The sequence below is a fragment of the Leptidea sinapis genome, chromosome 39 (assembly GCF_905404315.1).
Source record: "Leptidea sinapis chromosome 39, ilLepSina1.1, whole genome shotgun sequence".
NCBI lineage: Eukaryota > Metazoa > Arthropoda > Insecta > Lepidoptera > Pieridae > Leptidea > Leptidea sinapis.
In genome coordinates this window covers 8,117,944-8,141,600 of record NC_066303.1, presented here as the reverse complement: position 1 = coordinate 8,141,600, position 23,657 = coordinate 8,117,944, and the positions used below count along the sequence as shown (strand labels likewise).

Sequence of the window (23,657 nt, the reverse complement as noted above, 5' to 3'; positions counted from 1 at the left end):
ATAGCAGTAATGTTAGTTTTTTTTAGTTTAATTTGGTTCCGTCATTCTTTAACTAAATTTCTATTAATTTAATAAAGTATTGTATTTGATATTCACTTTTTAAACTATAGTATAAGTTTGGAAAAATGGTCCGGAAACTATATGCGAAACACAAATAACTTCAATATTTAGACCTCAAAACACAGTACTGTCTGTGAGATCGATAGATAGATATCTACAGTGCCTACTTTCAAGAAAACCAATGCACGCCCCAGATCCCCGGAACCTTAACGCCCAGAGACTTGAAATTTGGTAGAAATATTCTTTTCAGCAATAGTAGAGGTCAGCTAAGATACTGGAACTTACGAAATTAATTAGATTTTATATGTAAAGAACAAGATCTGTCGGGTGAGCTAGTTGTTATATAAAATCCATTGTTATTGCAGTACGCAATGCGGCTCAACCGCAACGGGCACCACACAGACCGTGGCGACGTCGGTGGGCGCGGACGGAGCGCCGTCGCTGGCGGAGGCGTGCTCGGACGGCGACGTGGGCACGGTGCGCAAGCTGCTGACGGAGGGCCGCTCCGTGCACGAGACCACCGAGGAGGGCGAGTCGCTGCTGTCGCTGGCCTGCTCGGCCGGCTACTACGAGCTGGCGCAGGTGCTGCTGGCCATGCACGCCAGCGTCGAGGACCGCGGCATCAAGGTACTGTCTGCTGCGGAATCAGAAGTGGGGGATCATTTGATAGCAATATTACGCGTATATAACCGTAACAGTGCGGCAGCTTTAGTGGCGGACCACGTATCCGAAAGTGATGATAATTGGCAGTAAGAATTAAATGGATGGGGATGATGCACTACCGGTCGAAGTTACAAGCTTTGGGTCAAGCCGGTTGTGGTCTACTTGAAATAAAAAATTGTAAGTATCGTTGACTTTCCTGTCCAAATAAACTTATCGACGGTAACTCATCTTATCCGTACACGCTGTCTGTTAATGGGACGGCGTATAGCTTACCAGGGATAGAACTGGCAATAAGAATGACTTATTGGGTATATTGGGAAAGCTTCAGATTATTGACAGCTAATCACTGACAGTAGAAAGTATAGTAATACCAACTTATCTGTGAAGTGGCAAAAATAGGAATTACGGTCGCCACGTTATTGAAGTGTCATCCGACTGTCAGTGTCTACTACTTTTGAGTGTTCGGTGTGTTTTATTTATTATTATAAAAATATGTCGCCTTTCCCGACTTTTGTGCATATTTGAATTAGTTAGCAACACTGAAACGACGATGGCGACACCCATCCGTTCGCAGATAAGTTGGTGACGTAGTAATGTATCTGTTCTGTGGCGGCACGCAGGGCGACTGCACGCCGCTGATGGAGGCGGCCAGCGCGGGCCACGTGGACATCGTGCGCCTGCTGGTGGCGCACGGCGCCGACGTGAACGCCGTGTCGGGCTCGGGCAACACGCCGCTCATGTACGCGTGCGCGGGCGGCCACGAGCACTGCGTGCGCGCGCTGCTCGCCAGCGGCGCGCACGTCGAGGAGCACAACGAGAACGGCCACACGCCGCTCATGGAGGTAACTGGCGGCCGTGACGTGGGTCATGATGTCATGACAAGAGTGACAGTAGGGCTATATATATCCGTTAATATGAATCACGTGACCAGTTTTGTGTTCTTAACTCAATTTCTACATGATTGTGGTTTGGAACGTTTTTCTGTAATGACGTCTAATTATACCTTATATTTGAATGAATAAAAAAAATTGTAAATATTTAATATTTTTTCTTATATGATGACGTCATCATACATTCTAAGCCAAATAACTTCTAACGAGAAATATAATATTATATAGATTTTTATTAACTCTATTCTTTTTTTATTAGTACTAATTTTAATCACGCCTTTATTTTATTTTACTATAAATACATATAATATAACCATTTATTTCATATGTTTTTTTGAATTATAAATGGTGTTTAAAATTAACAAAATCAACAAAACCAAATCAAAAGGATGGTAGTAATTCAAATTGATCATAATATGAGATTCGGGTGCTATTTTTACCTCTAAGTTATTTAATGTACGTGATTGAATTTCGGAAAATCCAATTACGTACCCATTAACCGATATTTTGAGATTTTTCTTTTAATAACATCAATTCTTGTGGAATATTCCAAATATTAATTAAGACCTACTGGATTTTTTTTTATGTTCGCTATCTATGCTACCAACATTAAACCGAATCTCGAACCAAACTCCAAAGTTATTTTTTCGATATTTTTCTCGAATAAATATCAATACTTGTGAAATATGAACACACTACATGAGTTTTTCAATGTCTATCGTCTTTGCTTCCAACATGAAACCGATCTTAATCGAACCGTCTAAACATCTTCATTCTTAATTGTTTTCAACTTGCTCAACTAAAATCACTCCGCGTGAACCCGTTATCAGGTGGTCAACATCCACCTGGCGCCCTATGACGCTCAACTTTTTTTTTCAAACGAGCATGCATGGATACCTTTAGATACCTATTATTTTAGCAAAAAATATTTACAAGAAAATTCCCCATAGAATGGCCTGCAGATAAATGTACATAATATCTATATGATTATATAGCGTGTGGTGCTGTTTTGAAGTTCTTTGTCAGCAATCAGGAGAAGCAGCTGTTTGGGGCACAACCTGTGATAGATGCTGTAGGGCCGTATAATGAAGTGAAGTCTACCTAACACCAAGGAATTGATTATTATCTCATATATTTGCAGGCCGCGTCAGCAGGACACGTTGGTGTTGCAAAAATCCTCCTAGAGCATGGCGCGGGCATCAACACTCACTCCAACGAGTTCAAGGAGTCTGCGCTGACGTTAGCGTGCTATAAGGGTCACCTGGACATGGTACGCTTCCTCCTTGCGGCCGGCGCAGACCGCGAACACAAAACGGATGAGATGCACACTGCGCTCATGGAGGCCAGCATGGACGGACATGTCGAGGTGGCCAGACTGCTACTCGACTCTGGTGCTCAGGTATATTTTGATTTGCTGTACCACCCAACTCTTCTTCTCCCTGCTTATTATTCTGAGCAACACTAAGACATTACATGGTACATAACATAGAGCTGAACTAATGGACTATTGGTTAAGTTGTAGTATGATTAACAAATCATACTTGCATTATAACAATATATAAACCAAAATACAATTACCAAGTATTGTTCTAAAACACTGACAGAAGGCCATGTAGCCTATTCGATTTTTTTTAATTATTCAACAATGATCGTAAAGATTCGATAGACAACTGTTATTTTTATTTCCTCCAAATAATTCTCTTCTATGCTAAGTAAAATTGTTTTAAATTTAAATGATGAATATTGTGCCAAAAAGGGAGCCGTCATGATCGTGACGCCTTCGTAACATAAAAAAAGAAACGTAAAATGTGGAATGCAATTCCTGAAAATAAAAATGACCTTTCACAGTCCGTATCAATGGTGTGTTGCTAAAAACCAATTTTTTCTGCTATAGTGACGTCACAAAATGGTGGTAGGCGATTTCGGTCACATGACGTAATAATTAAAAAACTATGACTTTAAATTTGAAAATATAAATAATTCTCATGTTTTTATAACAAATTAGTATTGAATTCGTGTTTGTTATGGTAAAAGCTCTATAAATAACATACTTTCATAATTTCATTTTGATAGATAAAACTGACTTATTGAAAAATCCCAGGTGAACATGCCCACGGACAGTTTTGAGTCGCCATTGACGCTGGCGGCGTGTGGCGGCCACGTGGAGCTGGCCATGTTGCTGCTGGAACGAGGCGCCAATATTGAAGAGGTCAACGACGAGGGCTACACACCACTCATGGAGGCGGCGAGAGAAGGTAACGCATGGAATTTAAAAAAGTGTGTCATTGAATAATGAATAGGTACATATTGATGTTGCGTTTGATTCAGGTCATGAGGAGATGGTAGCGTTACTACTCGGACAAGGTGCGTCCATCAACGCACAGACCGATGAAACCCAAGAGACTGCCCTTACGCTAGCTTGCTGCGGCGGCTTCCTTGAGGTAGCCGACTTCTTGATCAAAGCTGGTGCGGACTCAGAGCTCGGAGCCTCCACACCACTCATGGAGGCTTCCCAGGAAGGCCACCTAGAACTAGTGCGGTGAGTGCTATTTTTGATAAAAAGATTTTATTGTACCAATAAACGGAAATATATAACTTTTAAATGGTAATGGAGAATAGTCTTTCCAGTAACATAAGCATTATGGATAGATACAGTGGGACGTATTGGATGTTCCTCTCAAAAGTTGATGCTTTCGTGATTGTATGCCTATTGCCATTGTGGATTCTCACTTGACTGCTGCTACCTACAAGTCCTTCTCATTTTCCGATTAATCCCAGTGATGAAGAACCAGTGCTTATTTTATGTCATTTTATTATGCTCTAATGGTGAAGTAACAAGGCGACATTACAAGGAAACATGTAAACACTTTTTAAGGTTGGTATCGGAAATTGACTAATTCGTTCTTGCTTAATAGGGCGTGAAAGCAGCTCACACAAAATAATAACAGCCGTACAATAAATTCAAGTTGTAGAAAATATCCCGTAAATACTTAACAAAACTGGGATTACTTACCATCCTGTACCCCTAATCCTCATAGAGCATATTATATATCTTGATATATTTTTTATCAATTTGATAATTAGTAAAAATAAAGGACAAACATTACTCAGCGCAAAATTACACATAACAAATACTTAATAGTTATTTATGCAACTGTTGTGTAATAAGGGGTATTAAAACACGAATGTGGATTTATCTCGCGAGGCGAAGCCGAGTGTGATAATAGTATCACATGAGTGTTTTAATACCTAATTATCAATAGTTGCATACAAGACTTTATCTACACCCAAAATATGAATCCTCTAAAAGATTCTGAAACAGTTAGCTTACTATTAACATTAAAACAGCCAGTACTAGTAGTAACCTAATATCATCCATTACTCATTATATACAAATAAACTAAGTTTTAATGAAATAATAATTTATTTTAGTAGTAATTTACATTTTGTATAGTGCAATAATTAAAATTCACTTGAATATTATGTTCTTTTGGAAATTAATCGCTCATTTTTTTGTAAAGAAAACAAACACAATATCAAAGACAAATGGCGAGGATTCGAATAACCTACTTTTTTTTACGGCGTGTGACGTTTCGGTGGTGTGGTACACGCGTAAACAAAAAAGTTTTTTTTTGAAATTCATACAGATGCCACGCATCGAGCAATAAGAATGGCTGTCTGTTAAAACTCTTTGAGCATGAAGGGAATGAAAAAAAAAAATACGAGTTTGTTATGAAATTCAGTACAACATTACAACACTCTTTTGGATGATGTAATGGTTATAGAATATTGGCTGTTTTGATGTTGGCAATAAGCTAACTGTTTAAGAATCTTTAATAGAGGATTTAAAGCATAGGTGTAGATAAACATACTTTACTTAATATATCCATGACTCGGAAAGGAACTGGATATTCGTCCTAGAAGCCATCCGCTTAGTTGCGAGGTCGTCAAATAAATTCAACGATTGGATGATGTATGTACATAACATAACTATTATCAGATACCTTCTGAGCGCGGGCGCCGACGTGCACGCACAGACGCAGACGGGCGACACGGCGCTCACGTACGCCTGCGAGAACGGACACACCGACGTGGCCGACGTGCTGCTGCGGGCCGGCGCGGCGCTGGAGCACGAGAGCGAGGGGGGCCGCACGCCGCTCATGAAGGCGTGCCGCGCGGGCCATCTGTGCACCGTGCAGTTCCTCGTGGGCAAGGTGACAGCGGACACGAGTCATTATTGTTACATTAATGATAATAAATTGTTTTCGCTTCAAATCTAATTGGATGTTCTCATGAAACCCTCAGTAAATATCAGTCATCAAATCTAAATCTGTCTAGTCTAGTTTGATCTCCATTGAAGCGTGTAGACAATCTTGTTCAGGTAGTATGTATGCAGTCATGCAAAACTGGTGTGGTTTTTTAACAGGGTGCCGATGTTGACCGCATGACGGCGAGCGGGGATCACACGCCGCTGTCGCTGGCGTGTGCGGGCGGCCACGCCGACGTGGCCAAGTTCCTGCTGGCGTGCGACGCTGACCCCTTCCGCAAGCTGAAGGACAACTCCAGCACGCTCATCGAGGCGGCCAAGGGAGGGCACACGCCTGTCGTGCAGCTGCTGCTAGACTACCCGCACTCGCTCATGTTGCCAAGAGGTAAAACAGGACACACGACTTATAAGTATTTCATATGCATTTTTTAAACTCTCAAACCAGTTTACATTTTGTGTAAGCTGTGGTTCCTAAGCTAAGAAATTCTAATTCGGGAAATAAATAACAGGTGGTGTTGGTAGTGAAGATGTAAACGGGTTGAGTCCGGCGCAGGCGGCGGCTCTTGGCCTCAGTCACACAGCCGCCCAGCCCGACTTCGCCCACCGGTTGTTGCCGCCGCTCACCCACGCGCATCCTTCCCAGCCGCACCCATTGACACAGGCGCATCAACATCAAGCTCAACCGCATCAACATCAAGCTCAACCGCACCAACATCCTCAAGCTCAGCAACTCCAACACCATCCGGGCCAGCCACATGGACACCCTCAGCCCAATCAACATACCCAAACACAACCACATCAGCACCCTCCAGCGCCCCATCAACTGCCCCCGACCCCGCCTCACCCACACCCACAAATCCCGTCACACCCTCAGATCCAGCCCCACCAGCACCCCCCGCCCCCCTCCCAGCCTCTCCACCAGCCGCTGCCTCCCCCCCAACCTTACCCGCACCAGCAGGTGCAGCCACCGCCCCCGGCGCCCGCTGAACTGCCGCCCAACTTCGCCAAAGTTTACCTCGATGGTATGTGTATTTATCTATTTTTTCGAGGCTAATGATCAGTACAATCTTTTTAACTTAAGTTCTATATGTGGGCACACCACCCGAATCATAACGATTCGGTAAACACTTTTTCAGTTATTTTTTTTATTTAGAACCCGATTTGGACAGTGACATCAGTGGAGTAGCAGTGGCACTTTTTTATCGCACACTTAGACTTGGTGATGTATAGTTGACACATGAGTAAGGAGAATAGTGTGCTTACATTGTCTTTAAGCACACTTTTGCCATGTATAGAACGTCATTGACGTATTCAGTATTTTTTGGACGTGCCGTCAGTTTTGTATTTTATGCGCGGCATCTGCCTTTTACCCTTGTTCTACTATGATGTGTGTGTGTGTAACACGAAACGTAACGTTAGTTACGGTTTCGCGGTATTTATCAAATAAAGCTAAAATTCATTTTTTCACTAAGGTAAATAAATCGCTTCGGAAATATTGAGCATTTAATGAAAAGGAGTTGCAAGAACTTCATTTCCTCACTTTCAAATCAATGTACTACAATGTACACTTTACATTATGTTTATAAAATACTCAAATTCACGTTTTGACTTAGTTGTGTAAGTAAAAAGACAAAATAACTAAATAATAAAGAGACTTCAAAAGAGTTATCATTGCCCACACACTGTTAAGAAATAAATATATTAAGAAAGCATTTTACTTTAAGTGTAATATTACCTAAATAAATCAGCCAATACAGTTGTGAGGGGATTCATTTTTAATTATAATTATTGGGTAACTATTGACTTCTCTGTTAGTAAAATATTATACATGGTATAAACCATGTGCTTGAGATGATAGGTAGAGGTTGACGCTTCATAAAGTCACCAATCAAGTCTGCATAGTAACGACTACCTGCTGACTTCACACAGATGTTATTATGTTACAGTTACATTTCCAAAGGACAGGGTCTAATAGTACATTATAGCATAGGCCGGGAAATAGGCAATTGCAGGTTGAGCATGAGTTTGAAGGCCGAGCCGTAGGCGAGGATTTCATTAAATACGAGACAGGTAATTGCCATTTCCCGCTGACGCATATATAGCGCTTTTTTCAAAATAATGCAGGGAAATAAAACACACTTTTTTAGTGTACATTAAATTAAATTTACCTTTATCGCTAAATATATATCATCTGGGGCTTTAATTAAAAAATGTTCTATGTTTTCGCAAATAAAAATTTTCTATTTCTTGCTTTTGAATCCGGTCGATTGTCGTTTAAGAAGAAAATGTTCACTTTTTCTCGTTTTTCCAACTTATAAAATTTTCATATACTTTCATGTATTTTTCTTTTGACTTCGCTGGCAGCAGGTTTACCATTGCCAATTTGGCTTCTGATCTGGTGGAGTACAGTCAATCTCCATTTCACTCTCTGATACGCTGGAACTCATTTTAATTATTATTAAATTTATATTTATTAAGCAGGTACATAAATAACAAATGACGAATTTTCAGTTTTGCCGCCAATGTTTTTTATCATCTGACGTGCCGACAGGCAAACGCAAAGAGACTATGGTATGCCAAGAATGACAAAAGAGATCCGATTAAAGAGTATTTAATAACCCCAGCACACCGTTTCATACAACATTGCAGAAGCATTGTAATGTTTGAAATTCAAAAAACGCCTTGCAATGGATTTGTTTTTCTTTTTCCGATAATTCGATACTTCGCTAGTTAAATAATGACAATATTTCCATGCATGTTTGAGAAAATGTATTTTGACTAGCATTGAACAAATGACAGGACGGAAGAAGCCAAGCGGGGCGGGCAACAATGTGAATGTTGTGTGCGGGACGGCGGTGAACCCAGTGAGCGGTGCGGCGCCACTCGCCACCGCCAGTGCGGCGGGCTCCACCGCACCTGCGGCCGGCTCCACCGCACCTGCGGCCGCCACGCTCGCGGGCAAACACAAGTGCGCCCGCAAGCAGCGGCCCGTGCCACACAACGACCACCACCTGCCGCCGCCGCCCGACATCATCGACGACCAGGTATCCTCACTCGACTCTTTGTGATCCTTGATACACTCTAGTAAATGTGCTTCATTGCTGATGAAAATGTGCATTAGTTGTGTTTTAATACAAAAAGTCGCTAACATGGTCTGTTCAAAAGAATATTATAACGATTGCACTGATGAGTGCAACTGCGTTTTGTTAAATATGCTTTGACTCAACCGCGCGATGCTCTCTCAACCAACGCTGCATTGTAACAAAAAACTAACAACAATCTTTAAAAATATCTCATGGAGCTAAATATTCTATATACTGCATGTCTATTTATCTAAAAATTATTTGTCTGATAATATATTGCAATGGAGTTTTTGCTTTTAAGAACAAGCTAGCGTCGCAAGTAAGATTAAGGGACTACGCGCACTTATTCAGCTCTTTTCAGCTTTTTGTCCATAGAAAACAACAATTTAGTATGGAGACGTGTACGCGTCGATTCAGCTTTCCGCGTCCATTCTGCTTTCGCGGCAAACCAGCATAAAATGAGGATAAATGTGTTTTTATTATGCGAATACTATAGAGAGCGTTCGGCGCTGTTCCGCCGCGTACAACGATGTTCGCCGTCGAATGCGGCGGAACAGCTCTTTACAGGGATGGTTTGCGACTCCTTGTCGACAAGTTGCGACGTGTATTGTTCCTTGACGTAATCATTATGCACGCAAAGATTAAAGAGTGCAGACGTGATTTAAAGTTCCGTACGCGGCTGATAGAACAGAGCTGTATAAGTATGACCAAAATCGTTCAGCGAAACGCGAATGGAGCTGAATAAGTGCGCGTAATCCCTAAGTGTCAGACTTGTGTTCCATGTTTGATTATTGAATAGCTCCTGCCCGCGATCGTCCGCGTGGAAGCTATAAGCACCAAAAATGCTGGCTTAATTTATTTTTTATGCTTTATTAATATTCATGTAAAATTTGAATTAAATCAGTTCAGTACTTATTTATATATTGTCTGTAACTATACAAACAAACAGACAAAAATTCTATGTAATTCATAGAATGCTCTAGATTTAGGCTTCGTAATTGATATTATTCGTAGAACACATCAAGTATTCTTCAAAATAAATTAAATTGTACAGTTTTTACTTTGTTACGATTTTATTAAAAGTCAAGTACTGTTTGGAAAACATCTTTAATTTATTTTATTGGCAATTTGAATTTGTTAAACATATTTTTTGTTTATGCTGTATGTAACAATTTACTATTAAATATTTCTTCTAGAATAATAATTGTATATGCAATATTTCATTAATCTTTGAATATTAATTTAATATATGAAAGTTTATTAACACAAATTATTTTCGTAATTTACACAATCTCGCAACTATCACACATGGCTAATATCTCGAGCTAACAAACATTAACTAGCATTAACTAGCATTAACCTACCTTAGCTTAAACATATAATCGATTTCATTTGATCAGACATTGCTTGCTTTCCTTGCTATAGCTAAGCCACAACAGCATGGCTAACGTATTCCTACCGCCCGGCTTTACATGGAAGGATGTGCCCAAGAAATGTAAAAAATTTAATAAGAAATTCTATGTGAGTCACTCATGATATAGTTACCATATTGTTTGGTTTGCTTTGCTGTAGAAGTTGATTAGTTTACATAGTTTGATTGGACGGAGTAGAACAAGATTCAATAAAGAAACGAATTTGATAATGCCACTGTTTTTCACCATCTCGCGGTCGCTTAGATCGTCGCATCTGGATGAGTATTCTAAATTTGGTAATCTTATATACCTAATAGCAATTTTTGTCTACAGTGATGCGCAAGTAATGCTCAAAATATAGTAATAACTTTCGATCGCTAACTGTATGCGCCACCATATTAAATTCGTTTCTTTATCAGGTAGTAAACATTAAACAATATTATAATGCATATTATGCATGTCGTTTGTTGTTTAAACTCATTATTCAGCAAGAAATCCATTATGTTTAAAAAAACCTAGGTCTTATTATATAATTACCAATTCAAATAATGCATGGTTGTAAAATTTAGAATAACTCAAGTTATTATGTAGAGGTTAGTGTTTTCTACTTTCGAAATAGGAGTGTTTCAATAAAATTTACAAAAAGGCATATTGTACTGTCAATGAGAGTAGTGTAGAGTGGAGGAGAGGAACTTAGAAATATAAAATATTGCATTCAATAATTACTGTTAATAAGACTAAGATTTTGTGGTTCCATTAAAATTTGTCAAGCTTTTAAATTATTAAAGGTAATTCTTTGATTTCAGGAATTTTGATTATTTGTTATTAATATATTTTAAAAAGTTTTATATCCTTAAACTACTTAAATGTCCTTCTGTACTGTATTTAATAATATATATTCCAGTAATTTTGTTGTAGTACCTGAAAATATACTCGATAGACAGTCAATTGTAACAATCGAATATTGGACTTGTCAAGTCTATTACTATGTTTGTTTTTAATACATCGACCAGTGGGAGGCTCCTTTTCACAGGATGCCGGCTATATTATGGGTAACACAACGGCGCCTATTTCTGCCGTGAAGCAGTAATGTGTAAACATTACTGTGTTTCGGTCTGAAGGGCGCCGTAGCTAGTGAAATTACTGGACAAACGAGACTTAACATCTTATGTCTCAAGGTGACGAGCGCAATTGTAGTGCCGCTCAAAATTTTTGGGCTTTTCAAGAATCCTGAGCGGCACTGCATTGTAATGGGCAGGGCGTATCAATTACCATCATCTGAACGTCCTGTCCTGCTCGTCTCGTCCCGTATTTTCATAAAAAAAAATATATAAAAATATCTACTAAATCTGCTCTGAATCCCACTGAAAAGTCATGTTAATTTTTTTCCGATGTATAGTTTCGAGGTACTGCTACATACAAACCTATCAACTCATACTAATATTTGTAAAGGTCCATGATTTGAATATTGTGTTGTTTAAAATTGTGAAAATAAAAAGAAGTTAAATTAGTCTTTATCAGAAATAAGATAAAACGTGCTTATTATATTGATGAATGCAGAGAGGAGAGACCGTCCCGACACAACAACCACGCAACGAATCACTGCCAGAGACTGAACCGAACATTTTCGAATTGAGTGTTGCTACCGGTAAGTTGACTCTGTAATGTCTATGTTGTCTTTGTGAAACTCCGCCATTTGTTCTGCATTAATTGAACTGATGAAATCAATTATGAGGAAATACAGTTGGTTTCGGCCCCAAGGGGTCGAAATCGGTTTGCCCGGGGGTCGTTAAAAACAAAATCAAATTTAGAGGATAAACGAGGTCTATGTTCTTTGACAACTTGTTACTATTAAATTCAAATTGTTTGTACGCCACAACTTGCGGGCAAGTAATGGAGAACTTTTATTTTGATTTGTAACATCTAATATATACCCATTACTAGGAATAAATGATGACTAATGTACCCCCTATCGATTAATTAAACAAATTATACTGACTAATATTTTAGTAGGATGTTTCATTGTTGTACTTTTATATTGTTCGTACAAGATAAAAAACTCAGCAAGCCAAGAACGTAGATAAAAGAAAGATTGAAATTATTTCAGCTATGGCTGTCGACTTATTTAGTATTTTAAGTATTTTAAAATAGTTTGGGAATCAAAAATTTATATTTGATTGACAGAATCATTAGCTTATATGGACAGCTCCCATTGAACAAGTTGTTTCATTTGTAGGAAAATAACAACAGTAATGAGCATTACATTTTTTCAACAGCTGCGTCTGCTATGCACTCGCTGGATCAGAAGTTTCGCAGCTTTGGTGAGTTAGCTTCTATCATCAACCCAGAGAAAAAATACAATAGTCTGGGGAGTATTAACAGTATAAATTAACTTCTGGAATGAAATCTTTTGTCTAATTGTTGTTAGTATTAAAATACAAATACAATGGATTTACATTTAATTTTTGTCTCTGACCAGTGCGTAGAAATCATCTTAAGTGTTTTCTTCCTGGGTACTTTTACCCATCTTTTTGAAAAAAAAAGCAGACATTATATTAAGTTTTTAGGTAAGAAAAAATAACTGTTAATTTGAAGTCACGACTGAGTCTCATATACGTACTCGTGACTCATTTTCATTAATGATTGAAATTGTAATTTGTGTGTTTGCAGGCATAGATCCCATCCCACCGCCGGAAAATTATATCCCCATTGAACAGCTACCCACCAACTTGGACCAGGTACTCATTCACTGCCATTAAAATATTGTTAGCTAGCTTCATAACATTAAATAGGATTAATAATATGTGAGAATGTTCACCTCAAGATTTGGCATTTTCATATATGAATTAGTAAGTAGATCATTACTGAAGTGTACGTTATAATATACCTATTTACTGGAGTACCATACGAGATCGTCCTTGCGGTAAGGCGACATGTAAATGTGCCATAGTCGGTTGCAAATTCCTTTTTCTGGACGCATTACTGCGCTTTGGACAACAAATAGATGAAGTGGGTGACGCTACGGTAATTTGGAGATGTAAACTTTTAGATATTTTGTTAATTTTCTAAATTTTAATGTTGCCAATATCATGCCACAGTAGGTATATTGATGGTTGGATTATGTATCGATAGATATATCGTAGCGAATGGCCTATTAGAAACGTAATTATTAATGATTGATATAAAAACTTCAGCTACAATTGCATGAGCTGCAGCAACTGCGGCAATACACGGATCAACTGATGAAGCATCAATACCACCAGCACCAGCTGCAGAAACAGCAACTTTTCCAACAACGACAACAACAAGTCCAACAAGAGCAAAAACTGCAGCTGCAGCTACAGCAAAAGTTTCAACAGCAAATTCTTAAATTGCAGCAGTCTGTGCAGGTTTTGCAGAGGATGCCGGAAGTCTACCCGCCGCAGGTTTGTTTAATTATATTACATTTGTTTTTGAAGGCCTGTTAATTAAAAGATATGGACACAGTTTTTTCGTGATAAGAAGTACAGTTTATGCGGCCTTTTGTATTGGTGCTGCAAGCGTAATGCCTAGTTAACATGTTACGAAAGAAAGAGATAGAGCGTGTGGTGTGCAGGGTTCCCTGAAGACGAATGAAAGAGAAGGGTTTCGTTTGTCGTTGTTCTTTGTGTGTGCAAGGCTTGATGTATTGATATCTTTTACTACAGACCGATGCCGTCAGCCAGTCCGTAGAGGGGGCGCCGTGTGAGACGCAGCCGGAGGGGGCGTGTCCGGATGCGACGGCGGGCGCCGGTGACGCGGGCTCGGTGGAGGCGCGAGAGTTGAGCGCGGTCCTAGCCTACCTGCAGCGCGAGGTGCCGTCCCTCGTCGCGCTGCCGCCCACTGAACTCAGGAGTCTCGTTCTGCAGGTGACTAAATAATACTATATAGACTTATAGGAAGAGAAGAAAAAGTTCACGTTACAGAGTTTTAAATTGCTTTTAAATTAAATATTCCACTTGTCCGTGGCTTCGATTGATTCTTTCGGATATTGAGTTAGAGAGATGAAACAAAATTTTTCGAGTTGAAATGTAAAAATATATACTAAAATGGTTTATTAGGAATTACGATATATTTATAGCTTTTGAGCTATGAATATTTTGAAGCTAAAATTTCATTTTCTTCAAGTTGTCTTATCGAGGTTGTCCTATACCAGGTGATGCAGGCAAAGTCTCACGAGATCATGTCAGATAAGTTTGGTGGGGAGGGCGAGGGAGACGAAGCGATTGTTGAGGTGGGCGAAGAGGGCGAAGAGGGCGAGGGGGACGTCATACGAATGCTTGTCGCCGCGGAGGAAGCGCTCGCCGCCGACTGGACTAACGAAACACCTCAGGCATGTATTTTTTTTTATTTATTTGAATAGGAACAGACGACATTCAGTTAACTTTTATCTAAAGACAATATTGAAAGTTTTATTTTTTTATATATATAAAATATATAAAAATCATTTTTTAAGTTACATTATTTTCTTTTTTTAATTGAACAGAGCATGGAGGGTATGAAGGTCATGCCGTGCACACCCCGCTGCGAAGGTGAGGGTGAGGTGGAGTCTCCTGCGGCGCAGACAGAACTCCAGCACCATTTCGCCTTACCGCCGCTTCCGCCGCCTGCCATCAGCTATGACGACTACAGGTAACCTTTGCCACGTGTACTACTACACTACATATCATATTTATTATGTACAAAGTGATTGTAGTATAAGTGGCGAAACGTAATTCTAGTGCTTACCGTTATTGCGCAGAAGTCATAAGGTATCTAGGGGGGCTAGAAGGAATTGAAGGATTGTATCGCCATACTATACGCCATACTTGCCATGCTCGGGCACTTCCAAGTGTACAGTCACGTTCTGAATTGTAATGTATTGTTATTTACTGTTATTTTCGTCTTAAATCTGTTACTGATATTCATGGCAGTTTATAAGATTTTTGGCTTGTACATATCTAAAATATGGAATGTATTCTTGAACATATCATGTCCACGTTATTTACGAATTCTTATAATATTATGAAGATATTAATACCGTTGTTGTGATTAAATTCGCGTTCTACGATTCCATTTAACGTAATTAATGGACATTGTCTCTATGATTTGATTTGATCATTTTGAAATATCATCAAGTTCATTTAATTCTTAAGAGCATTAAAACCATATGAAAGTGCTTCAGCTCTAGATTATAAGGTTTTTCAATAAAATCTTGAATACATTGTTCCTTCTGTAACAATAGTAGCGCCAAACATATATGAATCTGCAAGAAAGCCTTGTTTTATGCACAATTATATTAATTTTTGGCTATCGGCTGCTATATTTTCAACTTACAATGCTGCCAATCTTATCCCCGACAATCTTTGATATACGTTTGCCGCTTTTCGACGTGTTTGAAAAATATAATTAGTTGAATTACCTATTAGATCATCAACGTACGCGTCGCCCGGCGCGAGTCCCATCACGGACTTGTTAAACCACAGTCGCGCGGTCGGCTTCGCTCTCGGGGTCAAGCACTCCAAAGGTCGCTCGCTGACACCTCCGCAGGCGCCGCCCGCCAGGGACCACCAGCACCAGGCAACTAACACACCCGCGCTTAAGAAGAAGGTGACTTTGAGTATATCAACAAAACATATATCAACAAAGTTTATTACGTTAAATTACTTTATTTTTTATTAGATTAATTTATTATTTATTTTTAAATAGTTACGTAAAAGTCTTCAATCTAGGTTAGGTCAAAGAATATATAATAGTACGGAAGTCTCACTTTGCAAAATCAATTAAAGAAATAGGGACTCTTGCGGCCATACAATAAGGTGTAATTGAGACAGCACAGCGCTATTAACCTACATTTTTATTTACCTAGAAATTGCCTCTCTTTGTTTCGCGTGACTCTTACCTATTCTGACGACAATAGGGTTGTCCTCTTTACCCAAAACAGTACCTACCTAGTATAAGTTCATCTTTAAAAAATTGTTTGTTTTTCTATAATATAAATAGGTATGTAATCGTAATTTTAAAACAATATTCTTTCGTTATGAAACCATGCACTTAGCATAGGAAATAAATAGCTACCTAGCTATCATGAATGGTAATTTCATTATAATAATAATCATTATAAATTGGATTGTTGGACGGTCTTTAGGTTAGGTCTTTAAATATGGATCGCAATGACCCTTAACATGCTTTGCTTTTTTATGTTTCTCCATTTTTAAAAGATCGGTCGAACTGGTAAAGTACGTATAAAACTCACGTGCGCGTCACTGCTCGCTCTCGAGTTGTTACTGGCTGGCTTACTGTGTAGGGACCGCCGCGCGTACTTAGGATTTCGATACCTACAAGGGGAGTGAAACAGACCTGGCTTAGGATTCCACATGTCCACTTGCTTTTGTTGTAAAATATAGAGGAGAGGCTACCTAGTACTACTATCTAGTACTACTATCTAGTTATGTGCTTACGTCGTCTATACTACTAGGCCTTAACTTTTCATGGTGTAGTGTGTTTAATGTATACTAAAACTAATTAGCTTAAATTCTATCTAGCTTTTCTCTAAATAAGAAATAAATGGTGGGATAGTTGCTTTATTAATAATATAACAGGGGTTACTTATTATTATGAGTTGAGAGTCACGAAATCACACCAGCAAACCAGCCTCAGTTTCATGATTGGATGACAATAAGGGACGAGACGAGCGGGACGTTCAGCTGATGCTAAACAAAACGCCATGCCTATTACAATGCAGCGCCGCTCAGGATTCTTGAATAAACTCAAAAGTTCTGATAAGATATTAAGTCTCATTTGGCCAATAATTTCACTAGCAACGGCGTCCCACAATAATGTTTACACATTACTGCTTCACGGCAGAAAAAGGTGCCCTTGTGGTACTCATAACGTAGTCGACATGATGTGCAATGATGCCTTCCACGGGTAATTACACTACAGCATGTCTAAAAATGATAATTGAATTAACTATGATCAGGGTCGTCCCGGCGGCCGCAGCCGCTCCGAGGCCGCGCCCCCCGCGCCGGGCGCCGCCCCCGTGGCCCCGCCCCCCGCGCCCGCGCCCGCCGCCTACTCCGCCATGGACGTGGACGCCGAGACCGACTCCAACCACGACACGGCGCTCACGCTGGCCTGCGCCGGCGGCCACGAGGACCTGGTCGAGCTGCTGCTGTCTCGCGGCGCAGACATCGAGCACCGCGACAAGAAGGTCGGCTCGCGTTACCGGCTTGTTCCGGCTGAATACATCGAACACCATTGTTTATTTAATATAGACCCGCCGACAAGCTATTCTAAACTAAACAAAAAGAAGAAAATGTAAAACGAACATTATGAACAGAATAGCTTAATACAGACGTGCCCAGCTCTTGTATTATTAAAAATAATGTTAGTACAAACACGCAACATACTTTAATGTGAAAAATACAAATTATTACTTATGTTAAATATGAGTAAAACCATATATATAATTAAACACTTCTATGAATAACACTAGTCAAAGTATTTTAAATTGTAGCACCGACATCCCAAACACATCAAAATTATTATTAAGGAGCTCATTAAATAATCTCAGAGTGGTACAGTGGAGAGTGAAGACCAATATTAGTTCTCGGAATAGCATTTGATATTAATAATTATATGTCCAATGTTGCTTAGTAGATAAAGTTAATTACTTATAACCATGAATTGTCTTTAGCAAGGCAGTAAGCATATAACCATTGATCAGGCTGGTCCCAGTTACCATTACCCATTCATCTATAACCATTACATAACCGGTCCAAATAACCATTTTAACCATTGTAAGTAACTAATAGTGGAGATCCGCGTACTCACAAGTAGAACCATTAATTAAAGTTATTTACGTGTCATAAATTAATTTAGTACCTTAAGTAAATAAATATCTTTACCGTTAAAACCAATATAAGTATATATATATATATATATATATATACCCCTAAACCTTTGACCTGTGAAAAGGGATACACACCCCTTTTCACAGGTCAAAAGTGCATAAGTACCAATTTTTAGGACTACTAAACTAAGAGCTACTAGAAAAAATGTCTAAAAATTTACAATTATTAATTTTATACCTGACCCGTCACATCAATTCTTTCACAGAATAAGTGTTATTACATTTTATAAAATAATTTTTCATAGTCAATATTATCGCTACCAGCTGTCGCGTGACAATTTGATTAATAACGTTTATAATAAACATCTAAATTCTCTTCTATGCGCCACTAATTAAGAAAAAATAAACAATACATGTTTGATATAATATGACATCACACAGAACGGGTAATTTGGTCGTTGCGTTTTAGGTTGTTTTACTCAACAGAAAACTAATCGCAATTTACAGTTTTAAACAAAAATTAAAGCAATTTTATTTTAAATGTGTAACACTCGCGATAATCAAAGAAAACATGAGGGCATTCTTTGTCTCCAAACCGGTGGCAATAAGTAACAGTAGACATCAAAATATATTTTGAGAAAATGAATTATTTTTGACTTTATACAATTTTTAATAGATCGTGTGCTTATTACAATAACTCATTAAGCAGCTTTCATATATTTTCGTTACCCATTTTAAAATTATTATTGTTAAACACTTCCTCCAACCAGACTAATGTCATCTTTCATTACTTTGTTACTCTTTTTTGTCTTAAAATAATAAATGTGAAAATGTACGTTTAAATAATTTATATTATATGCCTTAGGTATTTGCTACTTTGCCACCAAACATGTTTTAAGTTATTAGTATTTAGTTATTAGTATTAGTATATCTGATATATTTACTTCAGTTTTAAATTATTAATGGAACTGGAAGGTAATTATGCTTGAATATGACTGTTTGTTTCCTTAATAAATAAAATTAAATTCCAGGGTTTCACTCCGCTTATCCTGGCAGCGACTGCAGGCCACGAGAAGATCGTGGAGGTCCTTTTAAACCACGGTGCGGACATCGAGGCGCAGTCGGAGCGCACTAAGGACACGCCCCTGTCGCTGGCGTGCAGCGGCGGCCGCTACGAGGTGGTGGAGCTGATCCTGTCGCGCGGCGCCAACAAGGAGCACCGCAACGTGTCCGACTACACGCCGCTCTCTCTGGCCGCGTCCGGCGGCTACGTCAACATCATCCGATTGCTGCTGCAGCATCAGGTAATTCACCAAACTTATAAAAAAGGTTTTCAATAATTGACTTTGAGCAATTTTTACGTACAAACTTTTACGTACGTGATTTTTTTTGGAGAAGAGGCTATCGAGCGTACGGGTCAGCTTATGATCAGTGATCACCGCAACCACCATTCTATTACAACACCAGAGCATTGCCGGCTCTTTAGGAAAGTATACACGCTCTTTTACAAGGTACCCATGTCGTAACTTCCTGAAATTGACTAGACATGGAATGGAATATGGACTATGGATGACTTCTAAGTTTGTGGTGTGTCGTGCGAAGGTGGAATTGGGCTGGCAAGAATCAGGTCACACAACTCTATGTAACGGCCCCTGTGATAAATGTGGTAAGAAGACAGAATAAAGCGATGTAATGTTTTGGGAGAGTTTCTTGCGTCATTTCTTCTCTCCTAGAGCGCCACTTGTTTCGGAAGCCGTTACTACGGATTTATTTGAATTTAAATTCTCAAGTAATAAATTTTAAACAAATAAATAAAAATATTACAATTATTTAGAAAAACTTACTGTATATTTATGTATTTTACTTTTTGCTTTCATTCCCATACCAATAGTTAATAAAGTATTAATTATAATTTCAGGCCGAAATAAATTCCCGAACGGGCTCGAAGCTCGGTATATCGCCGCTGATGTTGGCAGCTATGAACGGGCACACGGCAGCCGTGCGCCTGCTGCTCGACTGTGGCTCCGACATCAACGCGCAGATTGAGACAAACAGGAATACCGCGCTCACGCTCGCTTGTTTTCAAGGTTTGTCGGTGATGGCAGCTAATAAGAAAACACCTGTTTATTTTTCATCGTATGTTAAGTTTAGTACATTAAGTTTAATGGCTAACCCTTTAATTAAAGCCAGTGTTCAATTATTTTAATCTTTGTTTGTAAACTTACCTAACCTACGAAAAATTAAAAAAAAAACAGTGGAAGTGGCAGGGTGTCAGCTAACTATGATAACTGATGTCACCACACTCGCACATTAATCTAATGAAAAATGTAGTACTCACACTCTAATTCCAACGTTATGATAGGCTCAATTTCAACTACGATTAGAAATTACTATATGTATTTTTATATTCTTACATTATTTGCATAATTGAATGTATAAGAACTTCAAGTAATATGTAATACTAACCATAGATTTGAATTCTGTCCAAATATAAAGTCTTGTGCTAAACAATATTTAGCTTTTAGTTCGTGTTTAACCATTGATCAGGCCTGTCCCAGTTACCAATAACCATTCTTCTATGACCATTTTGGGGCCGGTCCGTGTAACCAGTAATAGTAGAGATCCGCCTACTCACAAGTAGAGAACAATTTATGTAATGTGTCATAGATTAATTTTAATACCTTAAGTAAATAAATATAATTACTATAAAAACCAATATATATTTATATATATATATATATCTACCCTGAAATACACCCCTTGTCAATCAAAAGCATAAAAGATTTTATCCAAACCCACTTTTAAACACGGACGTCATGGTTTGCAGGTCGGCATGAGGTGGTCAGCCTGCTACTCGACCGCAAGGCGAACGTGGAACACCGCGCGAAGACCGGGCTGACGCCGCTGATGGAGGCGGCCAGCGGCGGCTACGTGGAGGTGGGCCGCGTGCTGCTGGACAAGGGCGCCGACGTGAACGCGCCGCCCGTGCCCTCGTCGCGGGACACGGCGCTCACCATCGCCGCGGACAAGGGACACACCAAGTTCGTGGAGCTGCTGTTACAGAGGTGACTAGTGCGAGAACCTACCGCGACTGAAATATGTCATGTTTTTATACTGTAGCGCACGGCACATTTCCCCAGAGAAGAACGAGCAAAAACTATTATTACAAATTCTCATTTAACTATAATGACATTTATTAATCTGAGACAGACATGTAAGCTCGGCAGCTCAGTCCCAAGGGTTATTTATATCCAGATATTTTATAGAACCCTTTCGTGTACAACTTTTTCTTCAAAACCCATTTTTATATTCGCTTAAATATATAAGTTAAGTCCTGTATTTCATCAGGGGCCTGTAAAAGTAGGGTCTTGTAAAAACGTACACATAGACCTTCCTTTGAATGAATGTGTGACTTTATGAAGTGGACTAATATGATTAGCAAGCTTATCCCTATTTCTAGTATTGACATTATGAATGTCACTATTATTTTTAAACGATTTTTTTATGTACCATAAAGAATAAAAATGAAAAATAGCCCAAATATATCGTTCACTTCTACTGTTATCACTAAATCCTTACACATTTGTTGGTTTAAAATACCCCTGACATTTCTAATATTTTTTTTTCCCAAACTATAAGAGCAATACTAATTCAAAACGAGTACCTACCAAAACATCTAGTTATCTCAATTTGTAAATCAATCTCACTATCGTGTTTGTTAGGGCTTACTTCTTCTTACAAAACTGCTTCGTCGCCATAGGAATAACCAATCGTTTGTTAACATTTTTTTAGCATTAGCGAGATTTTTATAATCATGCTTATTGTGAAGTCAGAAAATAATCAGCTACTGTTTTTTCTGAGAACAGTTTCTTATAAGATGCAAAAAACTAGAAACTCTTTCAGACTACCCTTAAAATGTACCAAACTAATCTGGTGCATTGACTATCGAATAATCACGATATCGGCAGGCGGGCGGCGGTCGAGGTGAAGAACAAGAAAGGCAACTCTCCGCTATGGCTGGCAGCCAACGGCGGCCATCTTGCCGTCGTTGAAATGCTGTACGCGGCAGGCGCGGACATCGACTCGCAGGACAATAGAAAGGTTACTCATTAACACTTAAATATTTATTTTATTCATATAGGAAGACCAACAGGGTATAATAATTTTAAACAAAAGTCTTATAGTCACATAAAGCCAATTAAATGTCGCGAGGACCAATTTGTAGCAAATTACTAATTTAAAATAGTTATGAACACTCAAGTTAATAGATGTTCTAACGATTTAGTCAAAAAATTTGTTACTTAACAACTGCCTGGCCAGTGCTACGCTCCGGAATAGGTCCAAGCCTACACTTATCAATTTAGTTAAAGTTACTGCTCACTCGCCACAAGTAGGAAATTTGCCTGTATTTGGATTTAACTAATGGTGTATGTATAAGAAAATTGAAACGCAAAAGACTTACAGGAGTAATATTCCTTGTACTTGTGACCTGGGTCGTTTTTAGTCAATCCCCGACCTGATCATGCCTAAGCTGGCTTCCAGAGGATTCCAAATCTTCCGTTACTTATAATTTTGTTTGCTTCTCTTCACATAAGTACCCCAAAACGTTTTAGCGTTATACAGCATATGTAAAAAAAACTTAAATAGTGTAAGAAAAAGACAAAAAAACTTTGGAATAATATTTGTATTCGTCACAAAGTGGCCCAGCTCAGCATGTTTGCATCTCTGGTCTTCCATTGGGCCATTTGGGTCCTGTTGAGATTAATTGTTATATTTATAATAAAAACTTATTATATGTCATATATGTAATTGTAAAATATTAATGCCGTATTAAAATAGTGCCATAGGTTGTAAATACACTAATAACTCAGCCAAAACTTACAAGAAGTAGACAATAATGTTGAAATGACTTATGGCGGTTTATAGGTGTCATGCCTGATGGCGGCGTTCCGCAAGGGTCACACGAAGGTGGTTAAGTGGATGGTGGGCGTCGTCACGCAGTTCCCCTCTGATCAGGAAATGACAAGGTATGTGCTTCATGTTATGTCATTCATTAGTTTAAACGCCGTTTCTACTATACACTTGATTCGAGTTTACACAGATGGCTACTGAACTACTCATAATACAAATAATATGAGCCCACCCGGTTCACTTACAACTTCACTTGGATTGTTTTAAAATACAACATGGCGCTAACAGATATTGCTGTTTTTTATGAGATGGATATCTATATATTTTTTCAATTAAATGTCTATATTTTTACACAAGTGGATTCGGCTAGTGTAAGCGCTGCGTAATCACTTATTTAATTTCTGTTTATTTTTTCGATCTTTTCTCATTGCTGTAAAGATAATTAAAAAAAGATTTAAACTGGTTTTTTTGTAATTTGTTTTTTGCATATATTACTATGCATTTGGTTACAACAACACC

General features: G+C 38.8%; 2 protein-coding genes across 3 annotated transcripts in view; one reads left to right on the top strand and one right to left on the bottom strand.

Annotated features, from left to right (window-relative positions):
* The window catches only part of LOC126976072 (alpha-2-macroglobulin receptor-associated protein), a 127,511-nt gene that overhangs the window by 61,423 nt on the left and 42,431 nt on the right, over positions 1-23,657 (bottom strand). The window contains exon 8 of one of the 2 annotated variants that reach the window (XR_007731827.1): positions 5,167-5,182. The exons of the other annotated variant lie outside the window; for it this stretch is intronic. The gene's annotated coding sequence lies outside the window, so the exon portion shown is untranslated. Of the gene's footprint in view, positions 1-5,166; positions 5,183-23,657 lie in introns of those variants that run through there. 2 annotated transcript variants of the gene reach the window in all.
* Positions 538-23,657, top strand: part of LOC126976060 (ankyrin repeat and KH domain-containing protein mask-like) — a 50,567-nt gene continuing 27,447 nt past the window's right edge. Inside the window, exons 1-23 of the mRNA XM_050824202.1 lie at positions 538-687; positions 1,344-1,565; positions 2,755-3,012; positions 3,715-3,868; positions 3,942-4,152; positions 5,614-5,827; positions 6,040-6,265; positions 6,390-6,902; positions 8,680-8,924; positions 11,936-12,023; positions 12,652-12,696; positions 13,046-13,113; positions 13,570-13,800; positions 14,062-14,262; positions 14,550-14,726; positions 14,880-15,025; positions 15,802-15,982; positions 17,355-17,585; positions 19,259-19,531; positions 20,146-20,314; positions 21,055-21,292; positions 22,196-22,328; positions 23,154-23,254. Of these exons, the coding sequence (XP_050680159.1) occupies positions 655-687; positions 1,344-1,565; positions 2,755-3,012; positions 3,715-3,868; positions 3,942-4,152; positions 5,614-5,827; positions 6,040-6,265; positions 6,390-6,902; positions 8,680-8,924; positions 11,936-12,023; positions 12,652-12,696; positions 13,046-13,113; positions 13,570-13,800; positions 14,062-14,262; positions 14,550-14,726; positions 14,880-15,025; positions 15,802-15,982; positions 17,355-17,585; positions 19,259-19,531; positions 20,146-20,314; positions 21,055-21,292; positions 22,196-22,328; positions 23,154-23,254 (4,358 nt within the window). The 5' untranslated portion in view covers positions 538-654. The remainder of the gene's footprint in view (positions 688-1,343; positions 1,566-2,754; positions 3,013-3,714; positions 3,869-3,941; positions 4,153-5,613; positions 5,828-6,039; positions 6,266-6,389; positions 6,903-8,679; positions 8,925-11,935; positions 12,024-12,651; positions 12,697-13,045; positions 13,114-13,569; positions 13,801-14,061; positions 14,263-14,549; positions 14,727-14,879; positions 15,026-15,801; positions 15,983-17,354; positions 17,586-19,258; positions 19,532-20,145; positions 20,315-21,054; positions 21,293-22,195; positions 22,329-23,153; positions 23,255-23,657) is intronic.